The 21,302-nt window shown below is 43.9% G+C and overlaps 3 protein-coding genes across 3 annotated transcripts in view; 1 reads left to right on the forward strand and 2 right to left on the reverse strand.

Moving 5' to 3' along the window:
- zgc:158828 (probable ATP-dependent RNA helicase DHX35) overlaps positions 1-218 on the reverse strand; it is a 7,936-nt gene extending 7,718 nt beyond the window's left edge. The window contains exon 1 of the mRNA XM_017414988.2: positions 127-218. Coding sequence (XP_017270477.1) covers positions 127-166 — 40 coding nt within the window. The 5' untranslated portion in view covers positions 167-218. The remainder of the gene's footprint in view (positions 1-126) is intronic.
- Positions 219-1,424: 1,206 nt separating this feature from the next.
- On the reverse strand, positions 1,425-5,785 carry rab5if (RAB5 interacting factor). The gene is made up of 4 exons (XM_017415002.3): positions 5,475-5,785; positions 4,240-4,343; positions 4,025-4,154; positions 1,425-2,624 (listed from the first exon to the last, which is right to left on the reverse strand). The coding sequence occupies exons 1-4, from the start codon at positions 5,583-5,585 to the stop codon at positions 2,583-2,585; spliced, it is 387 nt and encodes a 128-aa protein (XP_017270491.1). The 5' UTR covers positions 5,586-5,785; the 3' UTR covers positions 1,425-2,582.
- Positions 5,786-9,177: 3,392 nt separating this feature from the next.
- zhx3 (zinc fingers and homeoboxes 3) lies at positions 9,178-21,296 on the forward strand. Its single transcript, XM_017415125.3, has 7 exons — positions 9,178-9,509; positions 15,545-16,423; positions 16,518-16,625; positions 16,724-18,247; positions 18,685-19,422; positions 20,499-20,790; positions 21,156-21,296. Exons 2-7 carry the CDS (start codon positions 15,698-15,700, stop codon positions 21,176-21,178), a joined length of 3,411 nt encoding a protein of 1,136 aa, XP_017270614.1. The 5' UTR covers positions 9,178-9,509; positions 15,545-15,697; the 3' UTR covers positions 21,179-21,296.
- The last annotated feature ends 6 nt before the right edge of the window (positions 21,297-21,302 follow it).

The raw sequence follows: 21,302 nt of genomic DNA on the forward strand, positions 1-21,302 counted from the left end.
GAACACCGCCGCTGCCGCTCCGACACTCCCCGCTTCACAAACACCGGCTGCAGCCTTCACGCAAACTCAAAAAAAGGGGGGGGGAACTACATTACACGTTTTAATCTTTAGCTTTTTCACACTTACCCGGCTTCCAAAATCTCATGGTGGAGTGGGGAGCCGCCATCTTGGCTTCTACGTCACGATACTTTTTTTTTCTTCCTGAGATGACGTCACTATCCGGGCTTTCTTCGGAGATTTATGAATGACGTTGTGAGTTTTTAAAACAACAAGCGTCTGCTTAGCGACGCTTTTCTGCCAGCTATTTAACTCAGTTCTGTCTAAGTCAAGGCAAGAGATGTGAGAGAACATTTGCAAGCTGCGGAGTGAAGTTAGTATATTATATCAATATAAATAAATGTTACAGGTTATGTTTTGAGCTCGCTGGCGCCTCCAACAGTATGGCGTCGTTTTGTTTACACCCGGAAGTACGCGGCCCCTCACGTAAATCCCCGGATTAGGATCTCCAGGTTTTCATCTAGCATCACGTAACAAAATGATTTAGGTTTTTTTTTTCACAAAAGATATGGGATTAAGCAAGGATTGTTTTTGTTTATCCTGTCCTTGATTTGGTTACACAAAATGCTCCAGTCATCCACAGGCTCAATTAATCATCTGATCAGAAATGATTTTCTGAGCAGGTATTTAAAACACTTAATCCATGTTTTTATTCAGTCCTATTTTTATTAAGTATTTAACATTCCAACAGTAAAACTAGGCCCACAAATAGAAAATCTATTTTGTAATTTCACTGTGGTCATCATTATTTCCATAAATAAACTGAGTGGATTGACTCAGTGACACCTAATGTAAAGTAGGTATATAAATTCTGCTTGTGATGTTAGATATGCAAATAGGTCTGGCATCTTTGTCATAGTTTCTCCTCATCCTCAGCCTGCCTTGGAGTTTGTGAAACCAATTAAGAGTCTCAGATCAGGTTTGATCAATTCCAGCTTTCAGCTCTTAGCCTGGATTGCTAAATTCTACTTTTATGAAACTGACACCCAAAAATGGAACGTTTAGTGGATCCTTATACTTTTGAGCTACCTTATTGACATTTTGCTTTTCAACGTCTTGCTAAAATACTTGAGTTAAAAATTGAATTTTATAACTTGTGTTTATTAGTCGGTTTGGCCACTATATGTAAAAAAACTGGGTTTAAATCTTGATTTCTGTATTTTTTCATATGAATCTGAACAGTGTTATTACAGCTAAAAGATTTTACAGAAAAATATTGAATGATAGTTCCATTGAGGTCTCTAATTCCCTATATTTAATAATTATCCATTTTTTATTAACTGCGTAAAAAGTAAGAAATATTAGACAGCAAAGACTTGACTAAAATGAACCATTTTTTAAGCATTTCAATGAAAAACATGCTTCTGTCATTGAAAATGGAGGCCAAATGAAGCCCATGTTTAATGATTCCCAAAAGATTTGATCAGAAAATACAATCCTTTCAAAACACCCGCTGCATATGACAGTATCATAGCATCTTTGCAAGAACTGTTCTCCAAAGTTCTTCACTATAAAATACTGAGAAATATGTTACATCGATCATGATATAACATAAATACAAATCAATCTGTAATACCAGGTGGATCTGACAAACAGAACATGGTACAGACTTTAAATTATTTTCAAAACAAAGAAAACCTACATGGAAGCTACTTGTGATGAACTAGAATTAAATAGTTTTTTTTAAATCTTAATCGTATTAATAAATGACAGACACTAAAAGCAAATCACGGCAGTGCACAGTTCAAGTTCAGCTCAAAAAAAAAAAAAAAACAAACCTGAACATTCGCATTTTTATCACAACAGGCAGGTTTTCTCCTCTTTACTTGGATCAACATTATTTCCTGACTAAAGTGACAACATTAAAACTTTAAGACTGAAAACAAACGTGTTCGTCACTCAACCAGCATTTGTTTTGATGTTAGATGTCAAATATTAGCTCTGATTAGTTACAATTACCACGGTGATTAGGCATCTGACATTTGAGAAACAGTCTCAATGAAAAGAAAAAACAAAAACAAATTCTGGAGTCACATTTTAATATGTTAAAAACTGCGGACACATGCAGCAGCTGATAATGTTGATTCCTACTTTCGGCGACACCCATTTAAGAGTAAAACCTCAGAATGGTCATTGAAGAGTGAAGCTACAAAACAAATCTCTTAAAAAGATAGTTTTGTTTGACATGTTGAGTTCTTTAAACATAAAAACAAAAAAGGATGACACTTTCTTTATTAGCCTTCCACAGTAACTTCACCGATCAGCTCATGAGTTAAACAATTTAAGACGTGTAATGCGAAATGTCTTTTAAAAAAATGGAAAATTAGAGAGATGTACAGCATTTGACTTTGTTCATCACTGTGTTCTTGCTGGATCTTGTTCAGCGCACTCGGATTCCCATGGTGCACTGCATACTGAGAGGTCAGTGTACGTACGGAGTTCTGAGATTCCCAAACCATGAAGTTCTTTAGTTTCGTCAATTTAATTCAAGAGAAATGTTCGTTTTAATTCCTTGTGACTTTGTCTCAGTCAAAATGTAGAGCTGTGTAAAAGATTATCCACACCACCTGGTGAAGGAGGAGAAGGAAAATTATTTGTCTAAAAAGAATAAAACATTCATTTGTACACTTTAAAAACAGCAAAAAATCTTTGGAAATACATTCATCTGATGCACCCACTTTGTCCTGTTCAAGACCCTTGGATGGAGCTCATCCATCACAGGGTTGATACAAAACAAACACCCACACAAGCTCCCCTGCAGAGAGTCATACGGCAACAAAACATGGATGTTTCTGAACCCTAACACATATAAGGGTGAACAAGCAAACTCCACGCAGCTCAAACAAATCACAGACCTTCCTGCTGAGAGACAAACGTGCTAACAGACTGATGCATACTTCATACTTTTAGTGTGCATGCCACACTATTGCCACATGCCACACTATTTGAATCTTCCAAAGTCTCAGTCTGTCAGACAAAAGTAAGACAAAAACTTGTTAAAGATTTCCCCACACTGTATTAGAGATAGTTCAAAAGTGCGGTTTTAAGTAATTCCAATCAGTTGGAGTCTTGTTGTTGACAGACTGCAGTCAAAACAATTTCAGGATGAAGAATTAGATAAATTCTCTCGAAAGAGTCAAGCTAACTGCTACTCATTCATTTAGGAACAAATTGCACCCATCTAAAAGAACTAAAAACTTACAAAATAAAATTTTAAAGACCCTTAAGCACAATATGTTTTGGATTCTGACACTGCATTCTGTTTTAATTAGATGGTTAAACTGTGGACACTTTGTCTTTGCTGCAGCACAATGTTCACACACAAATCTGTTGCAACCAACAACAAACCATGTTCCAGTATGGACGGACTTTAGTGTAAATAAGCACAGATGTCTGTAAATAATCTGGTGCAAAGGTGACGCTTTGTAAAAAATTTACAACACAGCGTACAACCCCAATTCATAGAAGCTGAACTAGCCCTTTAAGAGAGCCCGTCTTGCACCTGAGGCAACCCAGGGATGTACGAGTCTTTTATGAGATCTAGTGTTTAATTTTTAATGTTCAAACTTCTAAAGCATGTCAGAGATATTATGAGCCATTAAAAAATATTACTACACCGGGCCGTGTGATGGGAGAGCAGTAAAAACGTCCTCAACAAGAGAACAAAGCTGAACAAACTATTACCTCCGCTATGCTCTTTACCCTCAATATTACTTTCCTTCCAGATTTTGTTAAAAGGTAAAAAAGCACAGATGCTTCCCCCCAGTCCACACTGTTCATCACCTCCACCAGATTCAGGGCAGCCAACATTACATTGCATTCAGTAGTTTCACAATAGGACTAAAATAAATGAATAAAAAAAAAAAACTCACATATATGCTTCAATTTGAACTTCTGTTTTCACTATAAGCCTGACCAACTCTGCAATATTTTGCAAAAAAATGTCTTTAGACATAAGCATACCCACCAGAAACAGAGCAAAAGATGTCATGAAGCCTTCTTTGGTGAGCTCCCACGTCCCTCCGTATTCCTCTTCGTCAATCTGCTGAAAGCTGCTGAAGTATACGTACAGGAGTCCAGCGTTGATGACGCAGAAACTAACGGAGCACACAAACAAAAAGACGTCAACTCCTCAGCATGTTTCTTCAGTGCAATGTCAAGATAAGACCACACAATACCTACATGGCTATTCCCAGAAATCCTTTCAGCGGCACAACACCCCATATCACACCAAGGATTACTGCAATAATTTGTCGGAGCCAATAAATCACATCTAAAAACTCATCCTGTGAAAGGAAACATAGAAATGTTAATTCAAATTAAAGTGTAAACACAGACATTACAACAAAACTACACTAACACCTACGAACAGCGTCCTTTTAAACTTTGATTTGAACTGTTTTTTTTTCTTTAATGCAGCAGCTGTAACTTGAAAATTCATCTGTGTCATGAACGAGCGTTGTCACATCTGTTACTGATCCAGATGTATTTGACCCCGAATAGTGATCTCAGCTGACACCGACACGTAGCCCACACTTCGAACAGGCGACCAGTCGATCACAACGTTAACTCTGAGAGACAAGACAATAATACACACCTGCACTCTTCACAAACAATTGAGAGTCACAAATGAATGTCTTTGAAATTTGAGACTCACTCAAAAGAAAAACTTCCTAAAAATAAACTAATAAAAACAAAAAAACTCAGGAGAATGGCATTTCATTACCTTTGAAAAGTGTCATTTGTGAAGTTGCTCTGTCCAATAACTTGTTTTTTGTTTTTTTTTACTAAATGTAAGGAATGACTTAACAATAATTGGATATTAGGTTGGAATGAAGACAATAACTATTACTGATTATTTGATGCTTGGGATGAAACAAAAAAAAACTTCAAATAATACTAAATCTTAAAGGAAATCAATCAATAGGACATTAATTAGCAACTCTCACTAATTGTGCAATGGACCAAAAAAGGTAGATTTTCTCTTGTGGCAGTCTTCCCAATATGGGAAAATGCTAATTTCTTTTGAGAACTTGACTGATTCCAATGATTATAAACAGTCTTTAAATTAAAGAGTATCTGACTGAGGTCAGGCAGTGACGAAATTATAAATTAAAATACCTGGGTTTTAGACACAGTGACTTGATTTCTAAGTTTCATTTAAATAAACATGAGCCGTGTTTAAAGGTCCTTGCTGTTGAGAGCAAGGTCCAAAACACCAGTACCTCTCAGGATTTGACAATCCACAAACCCCACATGAACACCAGATTATAATCCTTAGCAGCATAGCTATGCTAGCTGCAGCTAGCTCTATAAATGACAGAAAAGTGAGTGCATTCAGAATTTGGAGACAAAAACAGAAAGCGCAATAGGACAAAACTGGGGAAGAAAAAACAGCAGCATAGTAAATGACCCACCTTCTCTTCCCAAACAGCAGTACTGCAGAAAGCTTTGCTCCATGTGGACTGTTTTACACCCCCATTCGCCAAATGACTTTCTTCTTTCCGCTTTGAACTACTGCTCGACATTCTGCTCTTTCCTTTAACAAAACACGCCGCAAAGTTGGAAACCAAGTTCGATGGCAGCTTAAAAAAGGCTTGAATCCCCAAGGCCGAACAAAGGAAGACAGCGCGCAGGAATATTTGAAGGTATTAAAAGAATCTTCCCTCCGCTGAGCTGACAGATTCCAGAGGCTAACCGTTAATGGGAGTCGGAGCATGCGCAGAACTCTTCAACCCCAGCCCGCCCCAGCCAATCAGAGAATGCGACGTTTCTGCAACCCTGTGGCAAAAAAATTATCAATGAAACTCACAGCGACCTCCGTCGGACAAAATGTGTCATTGCGAACAACAACTAAATACGCTTTCAAAAATTAAAAGTATGCACAGCTAGTTTTACATTTGAGTCACCCAAAACATTTTCACAACTACTGCATTAAATAGGGCTACAACTACTAGGCTTGGCTTTTAACAGCGGTCTCAAATATTTTATATTTAGGTTTTCCATTTGTAAGCACAAATAAAATAACAACAACAAACAGATGTAAAGCTACCAATGTTTACCTGTAAACCATAACCAAGAAATATTTTTTAAAAAACAGCATCAGAGTAGCTTAAAACATATAAGTAATGCTATAAATAAACAGAAAAAATATGTTTAAAAAATAAAAACTATACAAAAAGAGAAACAATATGAGCCATGCACTTCAATTCAATTCAATTCAATTCAAAAATACTTTATTAATTCCAAAGGGAAATTAAATTTCACAGAAAAAAACTTTCACAAAACTTCATAGACTGACCAATTTAGCACCAAAATATAACCCCTGAGACACACCTTTATCACAAAGAGACACACAATTACCAAGTTGTGACAGAAATGAACGATGGTGGAGATGTAAAATACCCCAATGATGACACAAAATAACCATAAAGGTACTAAAAAGATGATAAATGACCACGGGAAAGTGTCCAGTTACTACACTTACACATAAATAACAAAACTGAAAATATAAGATTACCGCAATAAAAACCACTCAAACCCTCAAGAAGAGACACAGTTGGAGACAAAACAAAAACTAAGCATGTCTGCCTGCTTTGTGGTAGATTTGTGTCTCTTACAGTTTTGGCGTCTTGCTCCTATGTGTGATAAGAGGCAATATTTAACATCTAGGACCAGTTTATTAATGTGTTTTTAAAAAAAATCTCAGCTAATCAGCTAACTTTAATAATTACTTCAGTTTTATTTAAATCAATAAATAATAAATTTAGTGAATGTAAACATCTTTTGATAGGGAGATATAATGCCAGATTTGTGAAACCTCCTCAAAGCAGCTAAAGTAAATTAAGTACAGAGGATTATAGAGGGTTATCTCCTGTCGTGTCCAGCAGAGGGACTCAGTCGTAATTAACTCTGTTCACTCAAAGCCATCCTTACTGCCCAAGAGTCACACATACAGGGATGAGTAATAGCGGCTGTAATGTGGAATTGGTCCTAAAAACGAGTTCAAATGATTGACCAGTTGATGGACGGCGAGGGTCCAGGTTAGACGAAGAGAAGTCCTACTCGTTATAAGGCTCGCATTAAATCTAACATATCTTGAAATAAAGTATGCAAGATCATTTTTTTTTATTCTGTTTCTGGGAAATGTCCTAGCTACTCACTTAAAGTTGCATTTAGACTGATGATTCATCTAAAATAGATCTGTTTTAAGGCCTCTGCGTTGGGGATTTTCAGTTTTTGCTTTGAGTTTTGGAGATGAGTCACCTTCAGGAAGATGTAGAGGATGTGACATCATGTTGCACTTGCACTGCAGCATCAGAAGCAGAGGGAAGACTCGAGGTTGGAGATTCATTTGGCCCTAAAGAACTGTCAGACAAGAGAGTATTGTAGTTAGGATGCAATATTGACCCCATTACAGTAGATGCACAATAATCAGCCATATCAATATGACCACCCGCCTAATATCAAATACTGTAGGTCACACTTTTTGTTGCCTCTCTGTGAAAAAAAAGCAACAACTTTATTTGACGTCTATTAAAAAGTTAGATAAACAACTGAAACTAAAATGACTTGATGCAGAAAATAACCCCGTTTCTGTTCCAAAACAACATAATTAAATTATTTTATCTTGTCTCCACAAAAGCAGAGTTTCAGCCCTACTTTAGTCATAAGATTTTTTAAATTCTTCTGCCACTAACTAATATCGCAGTGGGTTAATCACTCAAATATTTTCTTGACGAGACAGTTCATTGGTTTGGTAAATCTTGTGAAATTATGGGCCGGGGTGCGGAGGGTGCTGCTGAAAAAATGAGCAAAATGTGTGCAACATTTTGCAACCACTTAAATCCTGCAAGAAAAGTGAGTAAATTATGACGGCAGTCTGTCCAAATTACACAGCATATTTTCAAATAGAACAACGTGCAGTTAGTGTGCAATACATAATATATATTTGATATTATACTATTCTTATGGTGTTCGGGGTCATTCACACATGCTAAGAACGTGTGCTGAAACATGTCCCCACAGTTATAGCTTTGAGAGTCAAATAATTAAGGTTTGAAAAGGTCTAAATCATAAAAAAAACATCAAAATTACATTTCTACAACAATATGAATCTGCTTTCTGAAAGTGCAAACTATCAGTGTGTGTAAACATAGACGTAGCCGGACCCGTTTTACCAGGGGCACGTGCTCCAGGATGTATCTGCTGCGACCCAGTAAAAATTTCCCAGTCACATTTCAGAAACTTGAAGGTATTTTTTTTTAAAAGCCAACCTCCTCCAGTAAATGTTTGTATTTACGCATTAAAAAAGCCCCCCAAAATGCCCTCCTGTGACCTGTGCTGGCAAACCAAGTCAGGCGAACGCAGGCTGCAGAGCAAAAAAACACAAAAAAGGTTGCTGTAATTGAGAGTTGTGTAAAAATGAGTCACCGCGTAACGATCCCAGTAACTAAAACAACGTATTATCTTCCCAATCTACCTTTTAACTGAAGTTTTCTTGCAGGTATGACTTACAAGAAAAAAAAAATCCTTTTCATTTTTTTTTCAAATTGACCATGTTTCTCTGCCGGCTTCCGTAGCGCCGGGAAATCCCTTCTTATAATGTCTGTTGTCATTGTGAAACTTCACAAGGTGAACCTTTATTTTAATACAGCTGGAATTCCTGATGGCATCACTAAAGACAGTAAAGATCCAGTTTTCTAACCAGCACTGTCTAAAATTCAACTACTTGTTGGCAGGCCAGGTGATTAAACGCCAGATTTCAACAAACTACGTGTCGTTTTGAAACTTTTCAGGTATTTAAAAACTCCTGATTGTGACTAACTTCACTTCACCTCACTCGACGAGGCGACATCAGGAGCTCATTTATTTGGGGGGGCGGTGGTACTGTCTCTTTAAGAGAAGTTACCTGGGAGGAGGGGGACAGGTGTGGGTCGCTGGAACATCACGTTTAACCCACACCGTGTTCGCTCCCCTCGGACACCCACCGAGGCCAGATGTGCCGGCGGCTCGCAGCCGCAGCGAGATACCCGACTCCACTCCGGCCCTCCGCGGCGCAGCAGCAGAGAGCTCGAGAACCTCACGCCAACTCAACCGTCAGTGACGTCGGCGTCACGTGTGCGTCTCCTTCCCTCGGTTACGTCCGTCGTATTTTCCTCCCCTCGGCCGCCTGCTTTTTTTTCTGCTCCTGACGCCCGTGAAGCCGCTCGACATAAACAAGCGCGGAGAGAGCGAAGGAGAGGACCGTCGTCGGGACCGGTCCGGTGCCGGCGTCACGTCTGCCGTCCCGCCGATGGACGGAGGGGGTCTCACACCTTTAAGTTGCCATCAGTGAAGCCCCAAACCTCCGCTCCGTTATTGGGCTCCTGTGTATGAGCTCATGTCAGTGTAAACTTTTTTTTTTTTTTTTAATAAACCCTGCGCTTCATCCGCCGGGGCTCCAAGGGACGGTGAGTGGGCTCTTCTCGTGCACATGTTCGCTCGTGTTTTCTGAAACTTGACGCGGAGCCTCACCTTTGCGGGCTTTTCGGGCTCAGCGGCGGCGCTGGCCAGCTGCATGTCGCCTGCTTAAAATGGCGACAACCGACGGCAGGGGAGGGAGGGAGGGAGAGAGGGAGGGGGGAGAGAGAAAGTGTAGTTTTTTTTTATTTTTTATGTGGTGGTGGCGGGGTCGTAGTCCCCTTTTTTCCTTCACTCTGAATTGATGAAGCTGGCCGACAGCGGAGCAGCCCATTAAGTTTGGGGCTCACTCCGCCTAACTTGAGCAGAAGATGCATCATTTATCGCTCAGATGTTCAGCCAGCCCTGCTCCGTTTCTGGGCCACTTTGACAACAATATTCACATTTCCTAAAAAAAAAAAAAAAAAACAACTTCTGCACCACATAAGTAGTAATCACATAAGTGTTGTGTGTTTACACTAATCTCTGAGTTGTCAACCATCTCCCTTTCCTCAAGCGTGTCATTCATAAAGAGGGCAGAAATCACTGTTTCCCTTTTTTACAGATAAGCTCTGAGAGGCACTCACTGCGAAGTCATAAAGACAGGTTCAAAATGAATTAAAGCAATAAACAAAATCCACGCAATGTCTTTCTCATATCAGCTGTTAACATGGCCTTTTAATTTAACAAAATTATAAACAGTTGCCCCTTTTTGTTTTCTGCGTTTTGCAGCAAATTCAGTGTTTTATTTCCACCTCTGACTCTACCTCATATGTTTAGCCATACTAACTACAGCCAGCCTAATGTAGGTCAGTCATGTGCTTTGTTTACATTGAGCTCGGACCCCATTTCAGAATCGCATATCAATATAGCCAGAAAACTACTAAAGTAAACTCATTCAAACTGCACCTTTTTATTATAGTTCGGAGTAACCTTTTTGTGTTTGATTTCCCACTTTTTTTTAATATATATATTTTTAATCACGCTTTACGTATTGATATTAGGTGCTGACATTTAGATTGTGGTCTGAAATCGAGTCTTGCACATTTTTCATAAAAAAAAAACAAGCAGCAAAAGTTTTGTCACACTGTTACTGCATGTTACCCAACAGTCAGTGTGAGTCTACAAGCTGTTGCCATGGTCATTTCTCATGCCAGTGTTGTCATCAGTGTGTGTCCGTGTGTGTGTGTTTGTCACTCCAGGGATTAAAGCCAAGCTCTCCCAGGCTGCTAATTTGTGTCTGGTGTCCACGTGAGTTTCAGGTATAGACACCCAGCTTAATCCAGCTGTCTGTTTATCACCCACAGTGCTCTGCTCTTACAGGAAGCCAGTTTCCACATTACTGCTGGTGATCACAGGTGGAACAACAACACTACAGAAGGCCAGAGTTCACCGCAAGCTTGGGAAATTATATAAAAAATACAACAAATATGTTTAGATTGTTTTAATCGTTATGTACTTCACCTTGCTGTGCTTCGTTGTGTTGCCGTGGCGATGGCTTGAACTCAGAGACTGCTTAGCTGCTCTCTCTCTCTCTCTCTCTCTCTCTCTTCCTCTCAGCTTAAGGTTTGCAGCTGACGCACACCAAGAGTTGCTTTTGTCTTAAAAGGCATGTCTTGGCCTTTTCACTCCTAAAGTCACTTTGTTCTTGAGTTACTAGTCTCTGTCGTTAACATCCAATAACCTGCTGGTGACTGAGTTGAACTTTAACAATTTTTTTTAGTGTGTCAGACTTATATTATTGACTTTTCATCAGTGAGTTGCTTCTCCTCTCTGTACCAACCCACGCTGTGACGATTTATTTGCAGTGTTTTTTTTTTTTTTTTTTTTTTTTTCCAAGCGTGGTGACAAAAATAACAACAGAAAAACACGAGGCTGCTCCAAGAGCCTTTTCAGAGCCTCGCAGGGGGAGCAGCGCGGTCCGCTCCCGCGTCCAGAGCGGGGCAGTTTTTGGGTCAGCAGCTGCCGCCACTCGCTCCGTTTGGCTGGTGAACAGCTTGTGATGTCAGCCATCTTAGGTTGGACAACACCGAGCGCGGTGCTCCGCCATCTTTCTCTCCCTCCCCCTCCCCGCAGCCCAGTTTTAATTCATGCACCGGCAGCAACCACAGCAATGCAGCCGCTCGCAGCCCACGCACGCAGCCATCCACTTCCTGACCTGTGAGCAGCCCCACGTGAGCGCTCGGGGATCAGAGGGAACGACACTGTAGGAACGCTGTAATTGAGGTTTCCTTATCGTTGCCAGTGTTGTGTAAGAACTGGGACAGCTGTGGACAGAAGTTTCAGATGTGCACATGTGGTCATTTGTCGTGGTGAGCTTTTTGTTTGTCAGTCCGAATGTGACTGACTGAAGCCTCTGTGGTGATTGTCAGGACTATAAATATACAAGAAATCATGGCAGGGGATGTGCAAACACTGGGAGATGGAAAGGGGTGTGTGTACATTATGAATGCAGACTTAGCCGAAGGTTGTTTCTAGGGACCCTCGTAAACAAAAATGCGTCTGTCAGGTTCTCGGTCCTGTTTGTGCGTCTGTGCCTGTGTTTCACTGCACGACTACAGCAGCCCTGTGTGACTCTGGGCCACCGGAGGCCACAGAGTCCACTCATAACAGGGCCACGAGGCGAGGCAGATGTCTGGACAGAGACTGAACAGGAAGGGACGCCGTCAGCTCTGGCCAATAGCACGCCTCGGAAATGGCGACCACACCTAGCAAAGAAACATGAACGCCGCGTGTGAGGAGCTCTGAAATAGGAGCAGGGCAGGGACTCTCCAAATACCACTCTGAGGGGCGTGTGGAACAAACAAGCCCAGCTTGGGCCAAGGACTGGATGGCATAGGTGGTGTGCGTCTGTGTGTTTACCCACATGCGTGCGCTTTAGAGAAGTGAGCTGGTATAAAAGAGATTGGGTTGGTAGGGGGGGTGGTTGCCATGGGGACAGTAACACACCAGTGCCGCTGCCGACCTGTCTCCCTCAGCCAAACTTATTCGGAGAGGGAGGAGAAGAGGGAACAGCGGGAGGGAGGGAGAGGATGTTTGAAAGGGAGGGGGAGTGAGGGTGAAGAGTTGGGAACGAGAGTGGAAAAAAGACGAACAGGGAGGCAAAAAAAAAAACCCCGGAGCAAACCAGGGCAGGCCTACCTGTGTCCTCCACCTACAGTATTTTCTTCTCGATTAGGACAACATTTGTTTCTCTCACAGATATCAAGCTTAACGTCAGTAATCTCAGTGCGGCGAAAAGCTGCAGGCTATCTAGAGCGTTTGAGCACAATCCGTCGCCTGTACTCGGAGGACTACAGCCGAGGCCGAGGCACAAGTCAGGCCTTGAGATGAAAGGAGGTCATGCTGTGCTGAGCCACAGATGAAGCAGAGATTATTTGGGTTTCAAACCTTGTCTTTGTGTGCCACTCTGAGAGCCGTGACACACACAGTAAAAGTGGCAACCATACTACCTTGGTAAACAAGCTTTACACATAGGCATGCGGACACCCACCCCCACACGCCACACACACACACACAAATGCATCACACATGCCCCTGATCACCCACCCCCTCCCCGCCCTTACTCTCAATCTCACAGGAAACCCACACATGCAAATGCTGACACGCATAACAGACTCAACCCCATCACAGCCACATGGTCAGTCAGCATACACACACGACGTTCACGTCAAAGTTATCAGACGATGCGCTCGTGGCGATGAGTCAGCAGAAGCTGCCCGAACCTGGCGCTTCAGAGGCGTGAGCGGCTTGCTGATAATAGCTCAGGCTGTATTGTTTCGCCCATCACCTGTGTGAGGCCTCGGGAACTCTGCTGGCTACGCTCGCTATGGCTGAGTTTTCGCTGATTTCCTCAGTGTTGTGGTTTTCGAGTTGTAGTTATTGGCCAAGCTCTATGTCCGAATGGGACTCACTGAGACATCGGGTGCTTGTTTTAACAGTTATTTCGCCACTGAAACACGTGTGTGTGTGTGTGCAGACAGTGAAGCTGAACTCCAGGTTATGTCCATCGGCAGAACATTCCAGGCTTTGCAGTGCAGTGAGGAGGGGAGGGCCGCTCTGCGTGTGTGATCGCACGTTGGAGTAAGAAGGGGGCTCAGAAGTGCGGGGGTAGGCTGGGTTGCGGGGGGCGTGGGGGGAGTACCAAGGAGGAAAATTCCTCACAGAAACACCTCAGTGCTTCCTCCACGATAGTTAACACCCCCTCCTCACCCCCGAAACGGCCTGCCCATCCCCCACCATCATCTCCCATTCGCTCCTCTTCTCCTCTCGCCTGCCACCCACACCCAACAGAACCACGTGATGGATGGCTGCGACTGCCCACCCATAAGCCTTTGTGTTGGTCATGTGACCGCTCTGCCTTGGCAGAGAGGTGCCCCCTGATGCAGAACTGAATGGCGGGGGGGGTGCAGGAGAGGTGCACGGCGACCCAAGCCAAGGGCAGTTACACTCAGTGGGGGGGTTGCAAGGGGGGACAAGGGGCATCACGTTCCCTCACAGTAGCAAACCTCAATTGCCTGTTAACCCCTCACATGCAGATCCAAAGCTTTTCTTGCTCTAAAAAAAATATATATATATATATTTAATTTCACCACAGATGTATATATGTCTGATTATTTCCAGTTAGACTGCTGAGATTTCTTGCTTGTTCGTATTTTTTTTTTGTCAATTCAGACTAGAACTAAGTTGCTTTTGGCTTCTGAACGCAGCAAACTCTTTGTACCTTCTGTCACACCCTGGGCCAGTGGGGGTTAACTGAGCTAATGTGCCGTGACCTTTGTGTGGCAAACCGAGGATTTGTGTGCATGTTTATAGGTACAAGAGAAACCCAGCGTTTGCCATTTAAAAATTCATATTTGATCAGAGAAGAGTGGATTAATTGAATGAGTCTGCCCAACATGTAGACAGAAACATGATATTGCTACAAAGAAATGGGCAAATACTAGTCTCAGAGGAGTTTACCACGTTCCCACAGCTGCTCTGGTGATCTGTAGGAACAGTGTGAACGGCTCAGATTTGGTCTACCTACTAGAAAGGCGGATGTTGTATTGCAAAGGTTGCCAAATCGCCTTTGGCATGATAATGAGCCGCACTATTTCTAAGGTTTTGAGATTTTCCTGTTGAACACCTCTCAGCTTGGCGCAGCTTGGTGAGCTTTTGCCGCTCTGTGCGTGAGGTGTCATGTCGGGGCAGAGAGTGACTGGAAGAGTAATTGCCCTAGAGCTGTCCTTCACTCCTGCATCACTGCCTCTGTGTTCTGTGGGAAAGGAAGGAGGAGCGAAGCCCTCCACAGGAAGCTTCGCCATTTTTGCATGAAGACAAAGAGGCTGGAGACGCTGCGAATGTCTTTAGGACGCGCGTTCTCACGCAGGGTTGTTCCTGCCGATGCTGCCTTTGCCACCGTTGGGCGACGAGCGAGCCTTTCCAAGAAACATCAGCTGAACGTCCCACGTCCCTCGCTGTCCAAGAACACTCTGTCTTAAGCGGCATGATATGAATGAGTGGGAAATTCATCTTGCATTTTTTTTTTTTTTTAACAAAGTGTTTAAAGGGGGCTCCAGAAACTGTGGATTAAGGAGAAAATACAGTGTGCCGTCTCTGTGGGGGTGTGTCTGAAAGAGAGGAAGTGAGACGGAGTTGTGTGGGGGAGGGGAAAGAAAAGGGGGTAGGACAGGAGCGCTCCCAAAAAGCCTCTAGTGAAGAAGCAGACTGAGCTGGTTTGAATGGCCTCCAAAAAGAGACAGTCTTAAGTTGCATGAGACTTTTTTTTTTTTTCCATTTTTATTTTTATCATGAAATATTTACAAGCGGTTCCTAATTAGAGATTGTTTTTTTTTCCCCCAAAAGGTGATAATTCCTGCACGGCAGATGTTTTAGCTGGAATCTGGGCATGACTTTTAGCTGAGAAGAAACAAGTTTTTCCAGCACTTTCTGTTGTTGTTGTTTTTGCTGCATGATTTTAAAAGATGTCACAACTGAAGCTTAAATTACAGGTGGATGAAGACTGACTCGGATATGTTCTCTTTTTCTCTCTTTTTTTTTTTAGGATTCCACTAAAAACTTGCTCAGACAACCACTTGGACCAATGGACAAGTCCCGCCATCCTTCTCCTTTCATGCCTGTTTTATAATTGAGAGAACTTTTTTCCCTTCCCCCCCTTTTTTTTTTTTTTAACCATTTGACCAGCACTCCCCACAACATGGCCAGCAAAAGAAAGTCGACTACGCCTTGCATGATCCCCAGTAAGACTATCCGCTCAGTAGAGGAGGTTGAGCAGGACTCTCCGGTTCCTGTCCGTCCAGCCAGGATTTCTGGGAGTGACAGGCTCAGCCCTCTAGTCCCCATTGAGTCTTCCAAACCAGAAAACGATAACGGCACTTACACCTGTAAGTCGTGTAACTTCGAAACTCATGACCTCAACTTGTTCTTGGATCATGTCTACACCGCGCATCCAGAATTCAGGGCGGACCCGGGCTTCGTTTGCAGGAGCTGCGGCGTTTCCGCGCCCAAGTTTGAGGGGCTGGCCCTGCACAACGCCCGGGTTCACCCCAGCACAATGAACACCACGCTGCACCTGAGGAAAAGGGACAGGAGGGTGGTGGTGGAGCAGCACGTGGTGGTTGGGACGGAGACGAGCAAGGACGGTGAGATTTCTATCACCAAAACCCCAATCATGAGGATGCTGAAGGGCAAGTCGGAACCGAAACGGATCGTGGTGTCTCACTCGGTCTCTGATGAGCCATCCTCAGAGCCGCACTGTATCTCTGCATTCAAGGAGTCCGAAAGAAAAGAGGCTGCCACAGTGACTGTCACCCACGTTCCTACAATTGTCCACAATGGCACAACTAAGACCACACTGCCCTCGGCCATTCAGATTGTTAATGGAACAACAACGTTACCGATGCTAAAGACGCCCATCACACAGGTGAGTAGCATCTTCCAAGGCCACGGACTTTTCATTCTTTCCATTTGAAAGACAATAATTCACATTCTTTATGTGTTTATGCATTTTGTTTTAGGTCGTTTCTGTAGCTCAAAACAAAAACCTTCATCACTCGTCGCCGATCACAGTCTCTTCAAATGTTTCCTCAACTTCTTCACCTTCGTCCTCTCAAAATCTACCCAAGGTAAATGTTAGTTTTCTGTCTCAGTAATATATATATTTAAAAATGAGGCGTGAAGTAATTCAGTCCACTCGTGCACACGTTTATGTTGTCTCTGCCAGGTGATGATTCCTTTGAGCAGCATTCCCACCTACAGTGCCTCCATGGACTCCTCTTCTTTTCTGAAGACCTCCTTCAGTAAGTTCCCGTACCCCACGAAGGCTGAGCTTTGCTACCTGACCGTGGTTACCAAGTTCCCCGAAGAACAGATCAAGATCTGGTTCACAGCTCAGAGACTAAAGCAAGGCATCAGCTGGTCTCCCGAGGAGATCGAGGAGGCCAGGAGGAAGATGTTCAACACCATCATTCAGACGGCACCGGCCAGCATGCAGAACCACACTCGGAGTCACCACAGCTCAGCTCAGCACACAATCACGGTCCTGCCCGCCTCCCTGGGGCCCACAGGGATCCCTCAGTTTTTGCAGGGATCTCTTGTCAGCCAGGCAGGGGTAATCGTCACACAGCCCGTGGTGGCCAACGGCATCCAGGTCAGCAGCGCTCCCGTGGCCCTGGCGGTGACGCCCAAGCCCCAGGCAGCGGCTCGACCCACCATGCAGGCCCGACCCGCTGCGGCCGTGGTGGCGGACAAAGGCACCAGCGTGGTGGTGGGCAGCAGCAGCGCGGGGAGCAGCATCATTACCAGCAGTAAAAGTTGTAAAAGTGGGGGAGGGGGCGCCGGCAGTAGTGAAGCCGGTGTCATCAACCTCAGTCTTGGAAACAGTAATCATAGTAACGCTAAGGTGAGCAGTGTCAACGGTAAACATGGCAGCGCTAAAGGCACCTCTACTGACAAGAGCAATAATGATGTCAGCAGCCACGCCATTTCTGAGAACACTGATGTAAACAAAGCCAGCACCAGCGTGGCGCAGAGTGACACTAAGACAACCACAGAAGGCAAAGCTGCTAACAATAAAACAGGTAACAACGGACAGAAGAGCGAACATGCTAATGGTAGCGCCAACAATAATTTAACTAGCGCAGATGAAGCTGATCCCTCTGTGAGTGACTCTTCAGCTATCAAAATGCAAGAGGCTTCATCTCCAGCCTCAAAGTCTTCCTCCCCTTCCCCTGCAGCAGCGCCTGGCAGCACACCTGGCTCTCGAATTCCTGTCAGCACATTGTTGGACCCCATCTTTTACAAAGGCAAGAAGTCTCAGGTGCAGCTGAACACCCTGAAGGACAGTTTCCTGATGAACCAGTGGCCCGACCAGGAGGAGGTGGACCGTCTCATCTCTCTGACCGGCCTCACAGTGCGAGAGGTCCGCAAGTGGTTCAGTGACCGGCGCTACCACTTTCGTAACCACAAGGGCCCTCGCTCCGGTGTGGCAGGACAGAATAAGGCCAGCGCCGCCTCGGGTGCAGGGAGCTCCGTGGGTACACCGCCGAGCGGCGCCGCCTCTGACGGCGCCACTCCCGTGGATCTGTCGGAAAGCGGCGCCTCTGGTGCCAAAACGCCTCGTAATACTCCCCCGAGCCCGCCTGCAACACTGACTCCCACCTCGCCCACCACACCTTCACGCCGACTCCCCAAGCTGCCCTCCCCCGACTTCACAGCCGTCCGCTACAAGGAGAGAGAACCCCACCAGGTGAGACCAATCACAGCTCAGTCCTGAGGATTCTTTCCTTTTTTTAAGTATAACTGTTTATGAAACCTTGTTTTTCACCTCCAGCAGAAATTAACTTTAATTTAAAACAACTTTAGATATTAAAATGTCACAAATTTAAGGTATGTATTTAGAATATGTTGATGTCCCTTCAGTTTCCAAAGATAAAAACATGTACTATATGTCTCATCAGGATCACATACTTGACTAGTATTTAGGTTTCTGTGTTTTAATGTCATAATTTCTTTGTGGAATTTTTTATGGTAAAAAGGTATGATTTAAAAAAACAAAGACTTGTAATGTTACAGATCTACTGTGTTTTCAGCCCTTTATTAAAAAAACAAAACATTTGTAGAAACATTTGGTTGATTGTTCTGATTTCCTGCGGGTTACTAACCTTCACCATGTGTTATATTTAGGTTAAAGCCCTTGAGGCCAGTTTTGCCCAGAACTCTGACCCATCAGGAGAGGAAGTGGACCGGCTGCGCTCTGAGACCAAGATGACCAGGAGGGAGATCCACAGCTGGTTCTCTGAGAAGAGGAAGAAAGTGGCAGCTGAGAAGAAGAAGGACGAGCTGGACCAGGCTCAGAAAGAGGACGAGGAGGAGATGGAGGTCGATGGAGACGACAGACAGAGAGACGATGGTTCAGGAGAACCCAAAGTCAACCCGATCAAAATAAATCTGAAGATGCTGAAGGTGACGGAGGCCAGCGGCAAAACGGAGGGCGAGGGGTCGGATAATCCGACCGGATCGGCTCAGTCCAGCAGCACGCCTGCTCCCTCCGTGGGCCCCACCTCCTCCAACACCCCCAAACCCTCCCAGCCCTCCACCCCAGCACCAAAAACGTCCCATTCTCCTAAACCCACGGCCGTCCGAGGCAAAAAGACAGCAGAGCAACTTCACCTGCTCAAACAAGTCTACGCTCGAACCCAGTGGCCCAGCGCCACCCAGTATGACGAGCTGATCTCCGGCACGGGGCTGTCCAGACCCGAGGTGGTGCGCTGGTTTGGGGACTCCAGATACGTGCAGAAGAACGGGCTGCTGAAGTGGCTGCAGGAGTACCAGAACATGGCTCTGGAGGAGGAGCTGCAGGAGGAGAACACAAAGGTCCTGCAGGATCATTTGGACATGCACGGCAAGCTGGAAGAATCGCAGGTACTAAAGATGACAAACTATTATATTTAAATATAAAACGTTCTCAGCTTTTTTTACCAGTTTGAGGGGCTAAAAGTTGAATCTTTTTACACACAAGTTCTTCCAGCGGTAACTTGTAAAATAAATCTGAAACCACATCATATGCCTCCTTTCAAAATCATTTTCAGTGGACAGTTTCAAAAACAGAATGACAGAATCAGAGCTTCACATATTTAGATTTTATAGCTCGTCCACAATGACTGAAGAGTGAAACGTTTTTAATATTAGGTGTCAAACAGGAAGCATGTCAGTCGCTGTGAAACTTTGAAAGTATTCAGGTTTTCCACAGAAATTTCTAATCAGAACTCAGGTCTTGGAGTTTCCTTTTTCTTACCTCGAGCCGCTAGTTCCTTAGGAATTACCCCCAAAACACACAAAGTGTACACCGCTTTCAGGTGAAGACGTCTGCGCAGTTTTCAGTTCATCTTTTATGCCAGTTTTGCAATGCTCATCAGAAAAAATGGCTTTTTTCTTTGAGTTTCTTTTAAAGCCTAAAGCACACAATGTGGGCACGTCATGTATTAAATGAAGTGTGTGTGTGTGTGTGTGGAGCAGTGAAAACATTCTCATTAAACGTAACGTGAGCCGAGTCACCATATCTCACCGTGAAGGTGGATTTTTTTGTTTGTGTGCCAAACTTTAAAAAGGTTTCACCAATTTGGGTCAACCAGCTGCTGTTTTTCTGTCTTTTTTTCAGATTTCTAAAGACAGAAAAACAAATTAGTAAAATCTTTTCAAAGTTTGGCACACCACCGTCACCTCCACGTTATGAATAAAGACACAAACAATTAGAGAAGTTGTAAAGAACAAGTTATCAGCTGACATTTTTAATTTTGTTTGAGTGAATTTATTGTAAAGCAAAAAGGCAATTCTGTATATGTGTACATAAATAAACGTCTACATATGAAGGGGCACAAAAACTACAATTTAACCATAAACAAAGTAGATTTTTCTGTTTGTGCTTCAACGCCTTTCTCTCGTTTAGTACCTAAATCTGAAAGAATTCAGACTTTTATTGTTTTTTTTCCCCCTCTCAGTTGCAGGAGCTGGCTGAGAGGAGTGGTCTGACAGCAGACCTGGTGAGATATTGGTTCTCTACCAGGGTGACTCCGGCCGGCCCGAAACAAGCTGCTGCTCCTCAGACGACGGGAACAGAAGCAGTCAGAGCTGGAGCGGCAGCAGAGCCACCGACAACAACAGCAGCAGGATCCTCCCCTCTGGAGCCGAGGCCAGGAGGCGGGACGGAGGACAAAATGGACCTGTCTGTGTGCGGCGCCACGTCAGAAGCAACTGAGGCGAACACCAACAAGACGCCGAACGCAGCTAAAGGTAGCCTCCATGACTGGAGTCGAATTTGTCCATCGTGAAAAATAATTCACCCAAAACCAAAATGGTATTAGTTCTCTATTGTGAAACTTAACAGCCCAGAACCCCCCTATTGTATTTAAAATGTGACAAAGATGAGCAGGAAATCGTACGTAAGAAGCTTCTCTGGTTTTTGGCGTGGATGAAAGTGAAGCTGTGTGTAGTAGTCCATCAGAGGTGTTCAGGTGGATCCCTAACACACTGTTATCAGAAAGGCAGCATGTGACAGAAATGTGCTTAAAAGAAACGCACGTCTGATACCTGGTTAAAAATGTGACTGATTCAGATTTTGGGGCATGTTGGAAGAGTGATGTTTGTTGTTGTTCCAGGAGCCGAGGAGGCCTTTGTATGATGGAGGTCACAGCGCAGGTGGTCTTTGTTCTGGGACTGCAAGGCAGCAGATGGGTTCTGTAACGGGATCACTGGTTAGAAATGGATCCATCTCCACCCCCTTTTCTTACTCCCCCCCCCCCCCC

Source organism: Kryptolebias marmoratus, linkage group LG8 (genome assembly GCF_001649575.2).
Source record: "Kryptolebias marmoratus isolate JLee-2015 linkage group LG8, ASM164957v2, whole genome shotgun sequence".
Lineage (NCBI taxonomy): Eukaryota > Metazoa > Chordata > Actinopteri > Cyprinodontiformes > Rivulidae > Kryptolebias > Kryptolebias marmoratus.

Bases quoted from the DNA above. Each gene is read 5' to 3' on its own strand.
- rab5if (XM_017415002.3), bottom strand. From the start codon at position 5,585: ATGTCGAGCAGTAGTTCAAAGCGGAAAGAAGAAAGTCATTTGGCGAAT. The intron at 4,344-5,474 runs GTGGGTCATTTA...TTCCTTTCACAG, and splicing joins CTGCTGTTTGGGAAGAGAAG to GATGAGTTTTTAGATGTGAT. The intron at 2,625-4,024 runs GTGGGTATGCTT...CTCCTTCACCAG, and splicing joins CATCTTTTGCTCTGTTTCTG to GTGGTGTGGATAATCTTTTA.
- zhx3 (XM_017415125.3), top strand. From the start codon at position 15,698: ATGGCCAGCAAAAGAAAGTCGACTACGCCTTGCATGATCCCCAGTAAG. The intron at 19,423-20,498 runs GTACTAAAGATG...TCCCCCTCTCAG, and splicing joins GCAAGCTGGAAGAATCGCAG to TTGCAGGAGCTGGCTGAGAG. The intron at 20,791-21,155 runs GTAGCCTCCATG...TTGTTGTTCCAG, and splicing joins GACGCCGAACGCAGCTAAAG to GAGCCGAGGAGGCCTTTGTA.